This window comes from Perna viridis, chromosome 8, assembly GCF_037379345.1.
Source record: "Perna viridis isolate PV_CMFRI_1.1 ecotype Kerala chromosome 8, ASM3737934v1, whole genome shotgun sequence".
Taxonomy (NCBI): Eukaryota; Metazoa; Mollusca; class Bivalvia; order Mytilida; family Mytilidae; genus Perna; species Perna viridis.
Window position 1 is genome coordinate 6,058,422 of NC_142452.1, and position 20,266 is coordinate 6,078,687.

Consider the following 20,266-nt stretch of genomic DNA (forward strand, 5'->3'; position numbering starts at 1 on the left):
CCATTTATTTAAGAATTATTTCCAAAAATCTTCAATTTGACACTCTAAGGTGTATCTTGGTAAAATTGGCCATGGTTTTTGCTAGATCGTTTTCATTCATCCGTCAATAGATCTTTTTAAAAATTTCGGCATATGTACAGCTCATCATGCTGAACAATTTTATTCCCTACCAGATTTTAGCTAAAATCAACTGTTTTTGAATCATGTGCAAATTCTGCACTTTGACCCCTATGGACTAAGTTTTGTTTCAATCCATCAAGTAATTTCAGAGGAGAAGATTTTCATAGCTGTAAAATGTAAAATACAGGAAAAAATCCTTTTCAGGATCCAAAATTCGTTCATTCTTCAACGGATCTTTCTGAAAATTTTGGCGTAGGTCCATCCCATCATGCTGAACACTTTTAAGTTCTGCCAGCTTTTAGCTTAACGCAACTCCTTAAGAGTTCTTTCCAAAATTCTGCAATTTGACCCCTATGGTCTATTTTTAATAACGGCGGCCATGTTTTTTTGCCAGATCAAAAATTCCCACAAAAAGATTGTTCAAAATATCCTATGAATATTCATGCTAAGTTTGGTTACATTCTATCCAGTAGTTTCAGAGGGAAAATGTTAACAGGCAACGAAAACGATGGACGAATAATTCAAAATTGTACTCTTGACCCTATAGTTCTATTGTCATAAGAATCATCTAAACAATAGAGAGCATCTCAATTTTCCACCTTGTTTTTGAAATATAAAATAAATCTCTCATAGTCATTTCTTAAAGGGCAATTAAATCTAATATCGGTCAACAGATTTTTATCAAACTTTCCGAATAATGTCTGTCTAACAATACTGATAATTTTTATGCAGAATTTAGCTAAATGCATTGGTTTTTTAAGTAATTTCCCAAAATATTTGATTTGACTCCTAAAGTCTATTTTTAGGAACAATGGCCGTGTTTTCTGCCAGAACAAAAATCCCCACACAGATTTTAACATCCTAAGGAACATGCATAGCAGTTTGGTTACAATCCATTGAGTAGTTTCTGAGAAGACATTCAAGGATGGAAATTGAAGAAAAAAAATCCATTTCAGGGCCCATAACTCAAATATCCATCAACAACTTCTGAAAATTTGTCCATCTAATCATGCTGTCAGAACTGAACAATTTCTCATACCAGATATTAACTAAACCCAACTGTTTTCGAGTTATTTGCAAAATATGGTCCTTTTTTGGAATGGCACATCTTGTGACGCATTTCACTGGCTTATACTTTGAAAAGCACACCAGAAAGAACCTTTTAATTGATTAAATGATCCTTATGATAAAGCCTAAACAAAAAAGTCTCCATAGGTGTTAGGATGGGCCTCTGTGAACGAAAAAGTAATTCACTTTTTGATTTGCTTAATCAAATAATATGGCTTCCAGATTTTTTTTTACTGTGAACTAAATAAAATTAAAAGATTATTTTCAAGTTTTCTAATTATAGGTTTTTATTGATGTACACCAGCAAAAACAGCACGACAACAATGATACTGTACAGATTGCACATACTGCCAAAATATTTATATATGGCACAGTTCTTAATAAAAATACTTAAAATGCACAGTTATGGTTTCATAAAATCATCATTAATGAATAAATATACAAATGTGGATTTTCACATGCTACATAGACAATATACTTTCAGCTTATGACAGAAATGGTTTTGTACACATTAAAGATGAGAAACACTAAATCCTAGGTCCCGTTAAATAAATTTTTTAATTTCATGACAAAAAAAACATAACAAAATCACAGTTCTGCATAAAAAGATGAAGATGTCAGATAACAAAAGCTTAGACTCTAGAAACAGATGATTTTTATAAAAAATGGAAAAATAAGTCTGACACCACTAATGACATCATGGTTATTAGTTCATTTAACAGCACAAGCATTCATCAGAAACTCAAGGAGACTCAGAAATCATAGCAAGAGTAAAATCTTGCAATTTTAATGAACCACATATCTCCATTTCTGTTCATATTCTTTGATCATTCTTTCAGCATGAAGAGGTACAAAAATATATATAAGTTACAACTAATTTTGTTTCTGTATTTCATTGACAACTTTATTTTGTCACCTCTGGAAGAATATTCTGTTCTTAGATAGTCCAATACAAGATTCATCAATTGGCGCCACACGAAAAGCTCCTAACACATGATACAACTATTATAGTAAATTTAATCATTGGATTTAGCCACATCAATACATTTAAGATGAAGTTCTGCTTTTGATCAACAACAAAAGATTGAATAAATACTTTTGAAGCATTTAAATTAAAAATGTTGCAACATTGTAAAACCAGAATTACTGTAAACATATTAATTTTCAGTGTTTTAATTTTTGTGATGGTGATATGAGCATGAAAAAAAGGGCTCATGTAATGGATTTTTTCATTTTTTCAGAATTATGGAACATTAATCAATCCTACCCACCCTCCCCTTCAAAAAAGCAAAAAAGCAACAACAAAAAAATGAAAATTGATAATTGCCAAAATAGACAACCACAAAAATTAATTCATTTACAGTATTTTGATTGACAATTTAAACCTAGTATTTTACAATTCACTATATGACTTGATCTTAAAGGTACAAGACAGAGCAAGCTAAACATCTACACAATTCCTTCAGATCATTGACCTGTGTCATCTCACATTTTTATTTACATGCATTTTACTACCAAACTTAAAGGGAAATAAGTCATTACTAAATATCTTCTGTTTATCTACTGAGGGAACTAGAACAAGTTAGTAGCAAAATAAATGCCAATACTTTTACTACTGTTACAACTTCTATTTTGAGTATCAACATGCAAATGAAATAAATAGCACTTTATCAATTGTTCCATGTGTAAATATAATGTAGCATACCATTATTGTACGGTTATAAGAATATTAGTTCATTCCACATGCTTGTAATGAGAAAATACACAAAATGAGACATAATATATTCTATCTTTGGTAAGCTATTGTAGAAATATGAGATTACATATAAAAGTGGAAAATTACAAGATTTATAGAGAATCGATGACAAATCAGCTGTTCATTATAGGATAGACATTATTCAGCATTCCTTGCAGTTCAAATGGAACTGCACAAATCTATAATTGTGAAACCAAGAACCCCATACATGAAAAAAATATCCACGGGTTAAAGGTACAAGTTAATTCATCTCTGAACTATGTTTAACTGAATTGAGCAACTTTACATTAACAAATGTATACACTGTAATGAAATCTGTTAATCAATTCAATATATATTTTACTGAAATGTCACCAAGAAAAGTCTAATAATACTTATGAGTAATTAAATGCATGATTTAAGCAGCAAAAATTGACTTACAAAACAATATGGTTTAACCAGGGAGATCTAATTTTTCTGGTTTCATGGTTCACAGTTGTGTTTTTTTTTAGTTTTTCATCATCAATAAAATTGAAAATAAGAAATATTTAAAAAGATAAATAAAATTATGCTTTGGATCAAAATATATTGCAGTACAATACCAACACATACAAGTAATAGCACAAACATACCCATGTATACATCTCATACAGAAAAACTCAACAAAACTCAACAATGTCAAATACAAAAACAGTCAAGAAAGCACTTGGATTCATAAGACATTAGATCAGAATCTATGTATTACACTAACCAGCCCAATATACCATGTACATAGTATATGGTACGAGTGTTCATATTTGAGGATTGACAGAAAAGGATTCTATGATATTAATGTTGCATTTTTCCCCAATAGTTGGACCAAATTATAATAAACTGCCATGCTTAAGTACCCCATACATCAGTCTTGTACTTTTTAGAAGAAAAAAAGTCCCATTAACTCTGTGATATAAATCAAAAGGGAACTTCCTTCCATGAAGACAAAAACTGCCCCAATATCAAAGCATATTTTTATCTAAAATCACATTTCTAATCTATGAATGAATTAAGTCCAATCATATGGACTGACTGAGGGGTTTAACCTCTTTGTCTACCATGTCGGGTCTCACATGGACGGCCATCATATGGAATTTCAAAACAATCAAAATGGAACACATTCACCAAAGTTTCACAATAGCTGAAACAAATGGTGGATGGACAATGGTATACCATAATACATCACATTGATAAGTCAGTGTACAAGACCATTAAGAGTTACCTATCAACAACACTACAATGGTAGTATCATACCATCAAATCGTGTCCATCAATTACAGTCTTAAACCCATATTAATAGAGTCTCCAAAATTTTGGTAACAACTGTTTTTTATCAAAATATATATGAAATTGTAAAATTTTGAATCATTACCAGAACTGAATTGAAATTTTCAGTTTCTAGGAGTTAATCCTCAACATTTCTAGGAGGATTTTTTCATAAAATTAAATTAAGAACTGAGACACATATTGACTGGTCAACAGTATATAAATGGCAGCATTTGTAACAAAACTACATAAATATTTCATCTGAACCAAATAAATATTAATCACTTTGCTGAAATAACCGTCCAATCAAAATAAACGATACATAATAACCGTCCAATCAAAATAAACTACATAATAACCATCCAATCAACAGAAACATTACAACAGACATAGACTAGCTGCCAAATGGCGGTTTTCTTCACAAAATGATTGTAAAATTAGGTCAAACTCATATCTATGACAACCAGAGTCATACAAACTATTACCATGGTTATTTGTCAAAAGGTCATATTACTATATTGGCTGATATATTTGGCAAAACTTATGGCATTTGAACACAATCATGACTTTTCTGTCAATTGTCGACAGACTTCTAGCGAAGCACTTTAATCAATTTACACTCTACTAAAAGCAAGACTAAGATCACATGACCTTCCTAAGCCACTCATATTCCTTTTTCTGACTATACTGTATTATGGTTTCTTGATTTGGTTGTTTATCATAATTCTGATTCTCCATGGAAGAAAAAGCCAACTTGTTCTATCAAAGTTTGTATGACTTCTGGAGGGAGTTTAGTACTTTGGGCCATTTTGTCATACGAATAGAATTCCATTCGTAAGATGGTAGGCCACAAACACAGAGCTAAGTTTTTACTGTCCATGCTGTGTTTATCTCTATGTTGACTCAATCTGGAAAAAAAAAATAACAATATTAACTGAAAAATAAAAAAAGGCTTAAAGCATTTCTGGAAAAAGAAAAATGTCTGTATAAAATATGCCTCCTAATTATAATCAGGAATGCTGTTCATTTAAAATAACCTCCTGGTTGAAGGAATACATGTACTTGTATAAGTATCCATTTTCCAAACTACATGTAAAAAGTAATGAAAACCTATTTCATGTAAAAAGCTACAATTATACACAATATACCAGTAAATTGATATAAAAAAGATGGAATTTCTATTTTATATTGACAACATAATAAATAATAAAAAAAAAAAAATAAAATATAATTGTGTTAGAGTGTATATCATATTGCTAACTGTAATACTCACTCATTCAAATGAGTTATGAAATATTTTAAAACTTCATAATTTACTGGAGGAATCTTCTTCAGAACACCTCTAAGGGCTACCAACCGCATGCTCTTCTCTGGAATTTCTGGAAAATTTTTTTTACTAATTAAGTGGTTTTATTAAGATATCTTGGTTTCATGGGCAAGTATTTTACTAAATAAACATGTGCTCTTTTTAACAGAATAGAAACAAAAACAAGAGGAATACATCTATATATATATTTAGAAGGAAAATTGGAAACCCTCAAAGGAAAAAGCATACAGTCTTAATACAATGTCCATTTAGAATGAATCGATGATAAATTCAGAAATCATTGCAATGTTCTTCATATATTACTGTGAAATATGGGACTAAGTTGTTATTACTTCCAATCTAGTATCAATGATAGCATACAATTCACAAGAATGAAGAAATCTTTTGGTCCCTCTATATCACAAATACTAAAACTGCATGTAGTTCACATATTAAAACTGCAATAATTTCTAAAGTTATAATGTACCAACAAAAAATTAGACTAAAGAGTTAAAACACGACATAAAATAAAATACTCCGCGAGGCACGACTTAATACTACTGCAGAGGTCAAAATGTGAACAGTTAGGGTAAGTATGGATACAACATTCAAACTTGATACAGCTTTGAATTTTGATTTCAATTAGACATTTGACACATGGCCCCATATTCCAAAATGGTTCAATCTTCAAAATCAATCCAAACTTTCCTTTGAAGGTATAACACCTTAAAGTACAATTTCGAAGTGATGCATTCCCTTTTACTCAAGTACTTATCTGGAAATCATTAAAGTTTTTTGGGTTTTTTTTTTTTTGCCCCTTATTCTTAAATAGAACAAGTCAAAATCCCCAAAGATAGCCTCAGTCTTCCTATTGTGGCATAATGTCTTGAAGTAAAGTGTAAGTACTTATATTCACAGGTATCAATATTCATGATTTAGGGAAAAAAAATAAGTTATTGGATTATTGAATTCTTTGATTTAAGGATCCTGTCATATAATTTAAAGTTTCCTTAAATTCCTTAAAATAATCCTTTTCTTTGAGAATCAAATTTCAAAATTTTCAAAATATCAACAAAATCTACCATAACATCAATGTGATTTTATGTGAGTTATATAGTTTTAATTTTTTAACCCAAAATGATTAGGGCCATAACACCATGATTCAATACCAACCTTCTTTTGCTAGTTCAGAAACTTGTAATGCAATTATATAAAGATAAACCCACTAATATTGAAGATTACACAAAAACTAAGAGTCCAAGGATGATGAAGGTATGGAGGACAACAACACCATACCATTATATGACCACATGTTTTCTGTGGTTGTATAAAAATGTTATTGTGGGTATCACATCAGCCATTATAATAAATATCTCCCAGCAATCTACAACCAACTGCAAAAGAAATATCTATTAATATAAACATGAATATGTACTACCATGCAACCAAACATCATAGACAATATCCTTAGAATGGAAAATTTTATGTATACACAGATAGTTGGTAAACATTCAGATATATGGAGAGGTCAAATGATTATTAGACTTTAAAGTCAGACATAAACCACAAAAAATATTCATGCTTCCTTGATAATGTTTTACTTAACTCTAATCATATCAGTAATGTTAATCAGTTACAAAATTGTTTTGAAATTGATATCAAAATATTACATATGCCTGTCCTCCTTTTTGTGGCATTAAATTAGAGTTCTATAAACACAACTTCCATAATGAAAACAAACAGTTTTATTCTTAATAGCAAATAACATAGAGATAGAAAAACAGAAAGTAAAAATAACTTCTGACCAAACATATTCATTAATGAACTCCTGCAAATTAGTAAATATCCTAACATGAAGTTACATGTGTTTTCTTGCTAGGCATACCCCCACTCATACAGAAGGTTGATATCTGACAGCACCAAAAATCGCTAACAATATATGTCTCATCACAGAAAGTTGATATCTGACAGCACCAAAAATCGCGAACAATATATGTCTCATCACAGAAAGTTGATATCTGACAGTATCTGACAGCACCAAAAATCGCTAACAATATATGTCTCATCACAGAAAGTTGATATCTGACAGCACCAAAAATCGCTAACAACATAAGTCTCATCACAGAAAGTTGATATCTGACAGTATCTGACAGCACCAAAAATCGCTAAAAACATATCTCATCACAGAAAGATGATACCTGACAGCACCAAAAATCGCAAACAACATATGTCTCATCTATCTAGAGGAACACACCAAATCTGAAATCAATCTACCTAGAGAGAGATGAGATTTTTGTGATGGAAATTTTCTCTATCAGTCCATACAATGAAAAATAGCAAAGTCCCATGTATGACGAAACAGGAAGTTGACATTGGACTGCACAAAAAAATTGCTTATATTGTATGCCCAAACTATATTAAGACACACACCAATTTGAAATCAATTCATCCGTTTGGGAGCTGAGATAATTGTGACGAAATTCTGAGAGATGGAATGACTGACAGACAAGGTGATTTCAATATAACAATCCACTCATTGAGTGGCGATATAACAAAAGAGGGACACTTGAAATCCACCCAAAACTGCTATTTTATCATAGTTGCAGAGTTGTTGAAAAATAAAAATTCCTGACAAAATGCCATTTTATACCAGCTAGACCAGATAGAGAGAAATACATAATAGAATTACAACTCAACCAACATAGTATCAATTCAATCCACAGCAAGTATTAGTCACTCGTGCAGGAAAGGGGAATAGTAGCTGCTGCTTTGTCAAAACTTTATTGTTTTGAAAATAAATCAATTAATAATAGATTGAAGCTTTTTTATCCTACATGTGTCAAACTGATTAAAAACATAAAATGTGCAGCTAGTAGGCTTGATTAGAATAGCGAGCCACTACTGACAAAGCAGCAAGCAGATAAATGTCAGCCCAGAGAAAACTTATCAAAGCAAAGTGAAGAAATTTACCCTCTTCATTACCACCATCTCGGCTTTCTACATATTTTTCTGTTAAACAAAAAATTTACCGTAATAATTTGACAAAACAAGACAAAACCATGCATGATTAAGAGTGAGATAATAATGGCACAACCTAAGATAAAGAGTATGACTTCAGATTCTTTACATGTATATGTTATTAAATGATGAAACTCAACAAAAATGTCATGATGTAATTGTCTCTATAAGGTGTTCGTTTTTTTCTATACTGTACATAACTTTAGAATATTAAGACTCATTTTATTTGATATGTTTTAAGTGAAACCATTATTGTTTTTTTTTTTTTTTTTTGTGTGTCATTTCTACCAATATAAACTAATTGAAATTTAAGAATTTTATATCAAAAACAACATAAACTATACTGAAAATAAACAGCTAAAACTGAAGTCATGCATCAAGGCTAACCAAATATTCTACAACTACTGGGAAACATCCATGGAAGACAGGACACAAAAAATTACACAAATGGAACATGCAACCATGTGTCACAGATCTAGGAAGAATGTTTTTCAGACTGAGATTCAGGTTTCTATTAAATTTATTAGACTTCCACCAGATAGTAAAATATTTATAAGAAACCAATGAAGTTCTTATGAATTAGAAGAATTTAATTTTTGTTTTAATTAATATACCAAACTTAGAGAGAAACAACTTGGAGAGGCTATGTATTTTGTTTAACTATTTTTTACTGTTGCAATTATGTAAGATGACTGCATATTCATGATTCTCCAATAGTAACTCTGTGACACATTGGCAATACACTGAAATAACAATTTTATAGAACATACCAGCAGCTTCCAGTAACTCCTCCTGAAGACTTGATGGTATCAGTGGCTCAGTATCTTTAAAGAAAGCTTTCAGCACTGTTGCTACTGTGTTCACTTGAATTTCCAGACTTCGTATATCTACATTGGGATCTAACAAAAACAGAAAAAATCACAATCCATTTTGTTGTTTTAACATCAGTTAGTTTACATGTATCTTGAGTTTGGATCACATAATGACAGTCCTTATTTCCTCACCATTGTAACTTTGTTCTAGCCCAGCCATGAAGTCATATTCATTCTAAGTTTGAACACTACACAAGATGGACAGGAAAATTTTACTTCTGCACCACTCTATCTTTAAGACAGGATTTGAACAAAGCACACTTTCACCAAGTATTCTTGGTTGTAATTTTATATAATTGTATCTTTGCTTGCTACTAAATACATAAACATAATCTGTTTTTCTTTATTATGATTTTCTCCTTCAAATATTCCTAGAACTTATGTACAATACCATGGAGCATAGACTACAAAGCCATGTGTAATCTAGAAAACAAAATCCCATCACGCATATAACTGCAGTGATGCCTGCACTTTATGTCACTTTAGGAAAAGTTGTCTTATCCGGTCAACCAGATTACATCATAATAATAATTTTTTTGTGATCTAAATCTCACTCTAAACGTTGACTCTCTATCAATGCCACTTGTGGACGAACCTGTTAGCAACCTGGTTGTGTTCTGGTATCAGAGTGAGGTTCAGCATAATAACTGAGGTTGAACTTTAATAACAGGATATACATATCACAACAATGTGTGTAACTTTATGTTACAGCTTCCTGTATTGTTTGTCTTATCTGGTATTTTATTCTTCTGACATGGCTTTTCATTTGACATGATTTGTGTTCTGGATATAAATGGCTTTTCCTATGGTTTTAGTATTGTTATGTGCATAACCTGTCAAAATTCTTAATAGAATGGAACTTGAATTTTATGGATGTTTTATTTATCTATAATAAATGAAATCAATCTATTGACTGAGAGCAAATATTGTGACAAAATAATTCTTTATCATTCAATATAGTGAAGTCTGACAAAACTAAAATTACTTACCACCCATGTCCCATCTATATAAAGCCACACACCAAATTAAAAAAAACAATCCATCTATTGGGTGACATTTTAGCAACAAATTTTGGAGGGACGTATGGATAAGTTGATTTCATTTTCATACCACCTACTCATGGAGTAAGATGACTCGTACTCAGTTTAATTAGTGATGAGACTTTGATAAAATACTGAACTGAAATGAATCATATATATATATAACTATAGTTTTAATGTAAGTAATCATTCAACTCGAAGGAACAAATATAACATACCCTCCTGGAGTTTCTGTTGTAAGAATTCAACCTGCTGTTTATTACCAGGTATTCTGTATATACCTTCTGCATTTATACCTGTAGATATTACAATAAACCATTAACATATGTAGTTACCAACACAGTATAGATCATTACACAGAAATGTAGTACTGAAATCATGTTTTAATCTTCATTCCCTGGTTTTACACAGATCCATGTATCATAATTTAACTTATAATAGCAGTTAATGAACAAATATGAATATATCTATGTATCAAAATAATTGGTCTGTGTCGAGAACTACAATACTATCTATCTGCAAATAAGTGTACATTATGGTACATGTATCTAGATCAGATTGTTTGTCCTCAGATCTCATTACAGATTTTAATCATGCATAAATGTTCAATTTACATGCATCAAACACAATCAATGCACATATTCAATTGGTGTTTAAAATTATTCAGTAATAAATTCTCTTTCTTTTAATAAGTACCAGTAAATAAATGACAAAATTCATGTATTTTTTTTAATTCTTGAATAATTGGTTTTAATTCCTACTTTGATCTACAAGGCATAGTTTTGTACAGTCCGCAAAAGCAGAAGATGGAATAAATTATATGAATATACATTAACAATGTAATCATTTCAGTTGGGAATCCAGATCTGGATATATCTAGAGTTTAACATAAGATGACCCACATTTATCAGTAATTTGTGACATTTTCCTTTGATGTCCACAGATTGATAATGATTGTCACAGTGAATTGGCCAGATACAAAAAAAATACCAGGTCTGTTTAAAACCAAGCATGCGTTAAAAATTGTAACGACACAAGGGAGTTGATGTTGGCTCATCCCGACAAAAGAGGTCATTTCAAAGTATTCTTTTTCAAGACCAAAATTTGGATTTTTGTATTTTTTTAACCTACAAAAAACAAAAATAAATGACAAACAGAATATTTGGCAACTGGTTTTTGATACTGGCTTTTTAACAGGAATCTCATGCTCGCCCTCATGGGCTTGACCTCAGATATCCATAATAAAGCAAGTATCAAAAACCAATTGCCTAATTTTGTGTATGTATGGGTGGATTTTCTCTTAGTCTTTGTACATCAAACAGCATCTTATTATTATCTACTTGTTTCGTTAAAACAATGATTTTAAATTGTTTTCTTCTCCAGAACAGGATGATAGCCATTTGCTGTGAGGTCCTTTAATATCCACACTATTTTGTTGGGACATGACACAGAGTTGTTTTGAATCTATCTGTTGTCCCGGGCAGAGTCAAAATGTTAGTTATACATGTACGGCTTCATTATACTTTTAACACTGCTGGTTAAATTAAAACAACTACTGGTGTTTCAGCATTAGTGCAGATACAATTTGTACAGTAATAAAAGACTATTCCAGATTATTTTTACAGTAAAAGTGCAGCTATTTACTTTTTAAATACAATTTTCACAGGAAAAAAAAAAAACAGTTAATATACACAATCCTATTTCAAGGTACTAGACCAAAACAATTTTACCAAAAACAGGAAAATTTCACTAAATTTCAATAGCTAATGTTTATTTTTCTACTAGACTAGACTTTGACCAGTGGCCAAAACAGGATAATGTATAACCACCATGAGGTAGTTTGAATGGTTTTACATTTCTGGAGTAACCTTAATTATTTGATATTATATTAATAGACCCTTTCATGTTCAGGCTCAGTTGGTACTTCCACCAGGTAAATACTACTGGGTACATATTCCTGTAAAACTTGAACAGTTTTCAATCAAATTTTCACAAAAAGTTTTGCACCTACCTCACAAAAGTACAAACTGAGCCTGCTCAGAAAATTAGCACAAAAAGGTCTATTGTCTACAGAGTAAAGGAATCATGTGTTTGTTGTTAAAAAGGTTCTATAATATGAGTGAAATGTTTTATACAATACAAGTGAGCATTAGGTAAATTAAACAGTGACCATCATTGTAACTATACTGAACAATTCATTTCATTTTATGTAGCAAGTCATGAACACTGATATTATTTTGGAAAGTCAAACTTCTTAAAGTGAGAAAAAAAAACCAGTAGATTTTGTTTTAGTTTTGTCAAATGATGGCCCATGTTGAATAAAAACTTAATCGGGAGTCACACTTAGCTGCATTTACACAACCTTAACTTATCCATGTTAACAGCTTAACTGTCCTAACATATGAATCTGACAACATTCCTGGTTAGTTTGACACTACTATACACAATCTCAACATAGGCCATGCCAGTCAAAATGCACTACTCACTTTAAATAATTTAAAGTTTATTTTCTTTTACTATTCTTGAACAGCTTCGAAATCAAATTTATTTGTATAAGAAATATAGTGAATAAACTTCAAGTTACCTCACAAAAATAGACCAACCATTTAAAAAAAATTAATGGTGTATGAATAATTTTTAAAATGCAAATTAATCATTTAACAGTTTCAAACTATAGAGACATTAATTTTGTAATTTTGCAATCAATTCAGTGTGTACTTAACAAGTTACGAAAACTCTCTATTTCATACATAAGATACATAATTCATTCCTATTCTAAAGTTCAGGAAAAAAATCTATTCTATTTGAACTTATTGGAGTAACCTATAAAACTATTGCTATGAATGAGAGCAGCTTAGGATATAATGCAGTAACGAGATATTATGCAGTAACTCATAGTGGCACTAGTTTACCTCGGTCGAGCTCTTCCCAGGGCACCGTAACGAAAATCATCACTTAAAATAAAACATCCAATACAACTTAAACTCAGAGAACAGACAACATGGTCAAATTATCCTGGAGAACAGACAACATGGTCAAATTATCCTGGAGAAAAGTTACAACCAGTCACAGAATGCCTGCAACATACACTCATAATTAAAGAATTTGTAAGATTCAAAATGACTCAATCAAGAAAAAAACAGAAAATCAGGAAATACAGATAGTTTTTTTATATTAAAAATTACACATCACAGTTTCTGCACCTTTCATGCTTTCAAAGTACCAAAACAAGAGTAAACATATCCACAATGTCAATTGACATGAATTGACCTCTATTTTTGTTCTCAAGGTTACCTACCTTCCTCTCTGATGAACTCTACACATGTCTCAACATATTGTGGAAGTGAGGGATTGGTGGCTGACATTTGGAAATCCACAAGACGTAGTCCACTTTCTGACGTTCCAGGTCGTCCATCAGGCTTTTTCAATTTCTTCTGTCTCTTCTGTAGTTCTTTTTGCTTCTTTTCCTAAAATATAAAATATAATTGATGCAATAAAGAAACAGTGAACAGTGTTTCACACCTTTAGGATTAGGCCTATTAAATTCACCTGCTCATAGAAAATAGTAATAAAGTACCACCCTGCTAAATTGTTAGTAAGTATGGCCTGTAATAATAGCTCATTCACTTACAACCGGTGACCAGTCAGGAGTATAAGAACAAGACCAATAGTAAGTCCAAGGTATAAGGTTTCAAAGAGCTCTCAGTATTTTTTAATATGACACAACAAGGTAATTTAAATTTGGTACCAAAGTAAACAGCATTTCTTTTTCAAAATCCAAGACTTTCAAATCCTCACCTCATCCAACCTTGAATCACCAGTCTTATTTTCAGAGATAATGACCAGTCCATTAGACCCGGTCATTTTTGTTTGATTTTCATTGGTTATATTGTTAGATTCTGACACTTGATTTGTATCCTGAGTTTCTACAGTGCCAGGTACCCGTAACTGACTAACAGCTGATTGAGGTCCATGAATCGTACTAGCAGACTGGGGACCACGTACAGTGCTAGCAGACCTAGGTCCATAAATTGTACTTGCTGATTTTGGTCCATACGTTATAGTACTGGCTGTTTTAGGGACTGGAACAGTGCTATATGGCATCACCTGAACAGAGGCAGTGCAACCCATCATACAGTGAGGCAAGAAAGAGGTAATACATATAATAACGGTCCCTAATACATCATATAACTTCAATTACAGCAAGTCAAATTTCTGCTTTGACAAGATTCCAAATAGTGGAAATTAACACTTTAAAACAAGTATTTCAATAATTGTAGTAATCAACTAAGTTGTAAAGATATTAGTGATTGCAACTCAAGGAAAACTCGACAAAAACCAGTCACTAAATCACATCAAAGATCAAACACAAGCAAATTTGATACTTCATATGTAAAGTCAGATTAATAATTCCTTCCGGCAATATCACCATATAATCTGTCCTTAAAAAGTGGATTTTATGAATGAGATTCAACAATAATCCATTGAGAGAAAACTTCCAACTCGTTACAACTTTCCATACTATATCAATACACACAATAATTCCAAAGATGATCTATAATAAATGGATTACATCTACAACATGTATGTGCTTTATTTATGATTTTAAATATCTCCATGTTGAAATAAATCCCTGATTAGAAACAACAAACAAACCGTATACACCTATGATCAACAAACTTCACACCACAATTCAGGGTATTAAAATATTTAAATTCCCCACACACTTGATTGAATTTCTAATTACACAATTGGAATAAATTACCAAACTTTAATAAATGTTCGATCAAAAAGCAAAGGTCAGCATATCAAAATACAATATACTCTTGCAAATCTTATACAAAATGTTCAAATTTCTCATGCTGTAAAACCCTTTGAGGAATACTTTAAATCAATCAAAGAAACCCAAAAGAACAATATCTGTTCTCCAACCAACCTATATCTCTAGTATTGATCATTGATTTTACATATCTTTACATAGATAACCTGCATGCTGATAGAGACCTTACCTGTAAACCTATGTACAGGTATTTATTGCTGATTTGTACAATACCAATAAACTTAACTGACCAGGTAAATAAAGTCTGCTTATTATACTGGCAGTTTAATGTACCTTAGGTAAAGAATGAAGAATTTAAACACATCTATCTCATGTAAGTATGAATGATGAAGACTTTAAATATCCTGATGGTGTCATTCAATCAAACTTACAATTTTAGATATTTTGGATTTTTTTCCATTTTTGACAAACCATTTGTAGAACCACTTACAAGATTTATAACACCAGAAACAGTAGGGTTTTGGCTCGATATTATCAGATTGTTAGTTATGTTTCTTCATTGATTCTTGTTTACAGCTTACAAACATTTTTATATACAATATAGATTGTAAGCTGATTATGTTTGGTTCTGAATCTAATGTTCATGAGATTTAGCTGACCTTTCTTTAACCCACATAACTTGGCAGCCAATCTGCCAGGGATTGGTCTAATGTTGTTTTCTGACAATTATCAAAAGCAATTGTTTGTCATCAATATCAAGTTTTAAGTTATCAAAAAAACCTTTAACAATGTCCCCTTCTTTTAGATAGGACACCTATAAAAATTAATTCAGGTTGTGGATACATAGCAAAATAAAAAAAAACAATCAACATGTATGGTACTTTTATCATACTGAACCATTAAGACTATTAATTAGGTTGATCCTCTGAGCGATAGGTGGATAAGTCATTTTAACAATTTGTCTTTTTCTTCTTTGTTTTATTAATTACATAGTGTTCTCGAATATACTGAAATTTGAAGTATCCAAAGGATAACTCTAATTGAAGATTAACTTTCCCACAAATCAAGTCTGCTTTAAAAACTTAACATACCCTTTCAGAAATTTAAGTTTTCTATTCCCCTTCTATTAACCTTTGGAACAGTTCTGGTGAAAGATTCTCCCCCATTGATAATGGCTCACATGGGATATTTTTACATTATTCAATTATTTACCTTTTTCCACAGAAAAGTAATTTAACCCCGAAACCTCCCAAAAATCTTACATTTTCATGTGGGAGATATTAAAAACTTTCAACAATTTTTTTGGAGTCTCCACCCTAATATGAAAGGGTTAATAGGTTTATTGGGCTGGTTGGGTTAGTACGTCGCTGTCATAGAAAAGGAGACTATTAGATTCAACATGTATTCAAAAAAATGAATACAACGTCATAAGAACATTATGTTAACAATAGAAATATGTTAGTGACATTGGACAATGTCCGTGATTGAGTTTTTCATGACAACAGGTATGCTCCCAATGAGAAATTTGAACATAATAAACAACTTTCCCACTCCAAAATTAACGTTGTCCATGGTAACTGAAAATAAACATTGTCCATGGTAACTGAAAATAAAATCCTAAACGTTGCTTAGCAGTAAAACAGAGATGTAAGGAAACTAACAATAAAACATAGAGCCCAATGCTTGCTTATATTTAGATATGGACCTTGTCTAGTAATTTATATTTCTTGAACACAGTAAATTTTGCAATAATTACATGCATTTATATTGATTTAATAGATGACCATAAAGTACAATTTTAATTTCTTTTGTATCCAAAAACATCCTGCTTAAGTTTTGAAATGAAATATTCTGTGATTCCAATCAGTCACATTTTGCATATTCACCAAAATATAACAATAATTTCCAATTAAACCATAATCAACACATTTCCTATTCATGAATCCACTGATTAAACTTCACTGTAGCACCTACTAGAAAAAATGAAATTCTCCTTTTAATAAACTCAAAATTGTTCCATTTTTTAAATTAAAACACTTTATATCAACTTCATTTTTAACGAAATCAAAAGAGAAAATTTATTTTGTTTATAAAAGAAATAACCAAGTAATATGCATATTCAATTAGCATATGTTGAATAAAGTAAAAAACAATTAAACCTTAGTGATATGTTTTACTCAATTTGTTAGATATGTGTAGTAACAAGATGTGGAGGAAAACCTGGTCATAGAGGCATACAAGTATTATGTTTTTCTCTTCTTCAAATGTGGGATCTGGTGTGTTTTAATCAATTAAATATAATATGTTGCCATATCATACATATAGTATTAATACTTTACAGTTTTGCGTTCTGGAATCAGCAAGAAAAATGTTGTACATAATTTTTTTGGTTTGCACATGAATTGAGCTTTGTAGCTTCAAATTAAGGCGGTATATGTATTAATTCATCTTCAGTGTCTGATGTAACAATTCGTTAGGTAGTTTTGAATTGGTGCAGTTGCGCACTTAGCCCTGTAACTCCTACATTTTATAAAGCTTAAGGCAATTAATCATTTTTTGTCTCCCCTTCTGTAAAATATCGTTTTACTTGAATCAAACTTGTATAAAATTAAAAAAAAATAATAATAAAATCATTGAGTCTCAGAGTATGTTACGCTGAAAACAGAATCCTCACATCGAGATGGGGCAAATATACAAATCATGTGTTACTGTTTCTCCTCAATTACATAATAACACTGCATGAGAGGCTACATACATCTTTATAACCACTAAAAAGTCAATAATGATTCTCGTGGTAAACTAGACAGGCAGACAACCAGACAAACAGACGGACCTAGAGCAAAATGTTAAAAGTTTTCCGAGTACAATAACATAAAAATAATAAGCACGTACATGCACAAATCATTGTTGATAAACTTATCAATACTTTTAGTTAAATCAATAATTTCTATAATATTTGTGAAGTTTTAAAATATATAAATGAGAAAAATAAAAATGAAACATTATTTTATTAGAATTGATAATTACGAATAATTGTAAATTAATCTGGGAAAGTTTGAAAAAAATGCATCTATATAGGTAATTAACCTCCCGCTATCAGCCGCTTTCAGCTTGAGCCTCCCAACATTTGCTATTCATCGGTCAAAATAATGGGGATGATACTGGGCAGGTAAGAGGCCCAGAGGTGACGCACTTCAATTTTGGATAAAAATAACAGGGGTCTCCATTTGTAGAGTTTCTCAAGATTAACATCAATGCAAACTGTATCTCCGCTAAAATACATGAAAGCTTGGCATATCTTAAATTCATTTTTGTAAGGCACCACTTTGCTTTATGTTGTTTTTTTTGTAGTTCAAATCACAATTTCCAGGCAGTTTTTGTGCATTCGTTTCTGTATTGTTACTCTTTAAATCACAAACTGAATGCATAAAATTAAAAATTTACAATACGTATTACATTATTATTTAGTTTTCTTCCGCATTTTTTCTTACCAATTATTTCATTAGGCAGAACAAGGCCTTATGGACCCTCATCCTTTGTTACAATAAATGCAGTAATTATAAGATTTTTGTAGAAAGACTTATAATGCCTTGCATATGTTCCAGTGTTTTTGTAAGCCTTTAAAACAATTGTTCATCTATGTAAAGACTCGTGCCAACTACTGGAGTAATGTTTTTCTTCAAAGTTGGTCCCAATTAAATGACGGACCGCTAATGAATCCACAAAACATTAAGGTGAGTCATAATTAAATGAGGGTCCAATCCACAAAACAAACAATAAGTTAACTCTATCTTTTACACATGAAGCACCAGGGAACTTGAAACAATAACTGGACCCAATTACTCATCTGAATCTTGTCTCATAAGGAAAACAACTGTCAGAAAAATAGGATTTGAATAAAAAACACAAAAGAAAAGTAACTGGAATGACACATATAGTTGAAGAAGCCATAGCAATCATCAATTCCTTACAATTCTACACACTGTACCTGTATAGGGCTCACTAGAAATAATCAAATAAGAATTTACCACATTCCTTCTTAAAAAAAACAAACTAGTACATACAATCTTATGTGGAAGTCATACCCTGCATAAGACATCAGAATTTCTCAAATTTTATGAACCTTTGACCATGTTACTGCAGAAATGTAGGGCATTTCTTATCACAGCAGCTGCTTATGGAGTTGCATGAGTGAAATCAACAGTTACCCAAGTGGCATCAACAGTAAATCACCTGTAGAGGTCTACGCTGCCTACATGCTTTTAAAGTTCTTAACATTCATATCAATTATTTTTCTGAATGTTGAGATTGGTCAATGAATTTCCTGAGACAACTCAATTCAGCTAATCCCATGACAGTGAGCTCCTTAATTTCAAACTAAAAATTAACCATTTAAATTAAGAGTCAATCAATGCAGTCCTTAAACAACACAAAACTTTATCTTTATTTGGACGAGCTAATTTTTTTTAATTTATGCATGCCACAGTACCCTAAACCCCCCCAAAAAAATTATTTAAAATTTAAGCCTAATTGTGTAAATTTGTTAGTTTGAAGTCAAAATAATTCAGATTCGGACCTAAAAGGTAAATGACGATCCTGGTCCATTTAGCATAAAATGATTGTTTGCAAGTCAATACATTAATGAAATATAAATAACGTATAGTCAAACTTAACTTGTTCCAACTCAGATGACTCAAACACCCCTGATTTCTCAAACATAATTCATAGTACCAAAATTTTCTCCTTCTTAATCAATGTAAATAACCTTGGATTTCTCGAACACTTAAACTGACTAGTCAGTTTGCGCTGTAATAAACCTTTGCAAATAACCCTCACTAACACTTGGATAAAAATTCCTAACCCTCGTACCATAGGAACAATCATATCAATTTTCTTGAATTTTGTCCCAAAGTTTCTGAGGAGAAGATTTTTTAAAGAAATAACATTAAAAAGAGCGAAAAAATGTTGAAAAAAATGCTATAACTCCAACATGGAGCAACAGATTAACACAAAAAATTGACCAAATAT

At 31.2% G+C, this 20,266-nt stretch overlaps 1 protein-coding gene across 22 annotated transcripts in view; it reads right to left on the minus strand.

Annotated features, from left to right (window-relative positions):
* Positions 1–1,446: 1,446 nt before the first annotated feature.
* Positions 1,447–20,266, minus strand: part of LOC148609094 (rho GTPase-activating protein 190-like) — a 60,779-nt gene continuing 41,959 nt past the window's right edge. For 20 of the 22 annotated variants that reach the window (XM_088541698.1, XM_088541693.1, XM_088541701.1 and 17 more), the window contains 7 exons: positions 13,757–13,925; positions 13,371–13,412; positions 10,677–10,754; positions 9,317–9,445; positions 8,499–8,537; positions 5,496–5,601; positions 1,447–5,130 (listed from right to left, as the gene is read on the minus strand). In XM_088541698.1, coding sequence (XP_088397824.1) covers positions 4,941–5,130; positions 5,496–5,601; positions 8,499–8,537; positions 9,317–9,445; positions 10,677–10,754; positions 13,371–13,412; positions 13,757–13,925 — 753 coding nt within the window. In that variant the 3' untranslated portion in view covers positions 1,447–4,940. The remainder of the gene's footprint in view (positions 5,131–5,495; positions 5,602–8,498; positions 8,538–9,316; positions 9,446–10,676; positions 10,755–13,370; positions 13,413–13,756; positions 13,926–20,266) is intronic. The other 2 variants (XM_088541692.1, XM_088541691.1) reach the window with 2 other exon arrangements.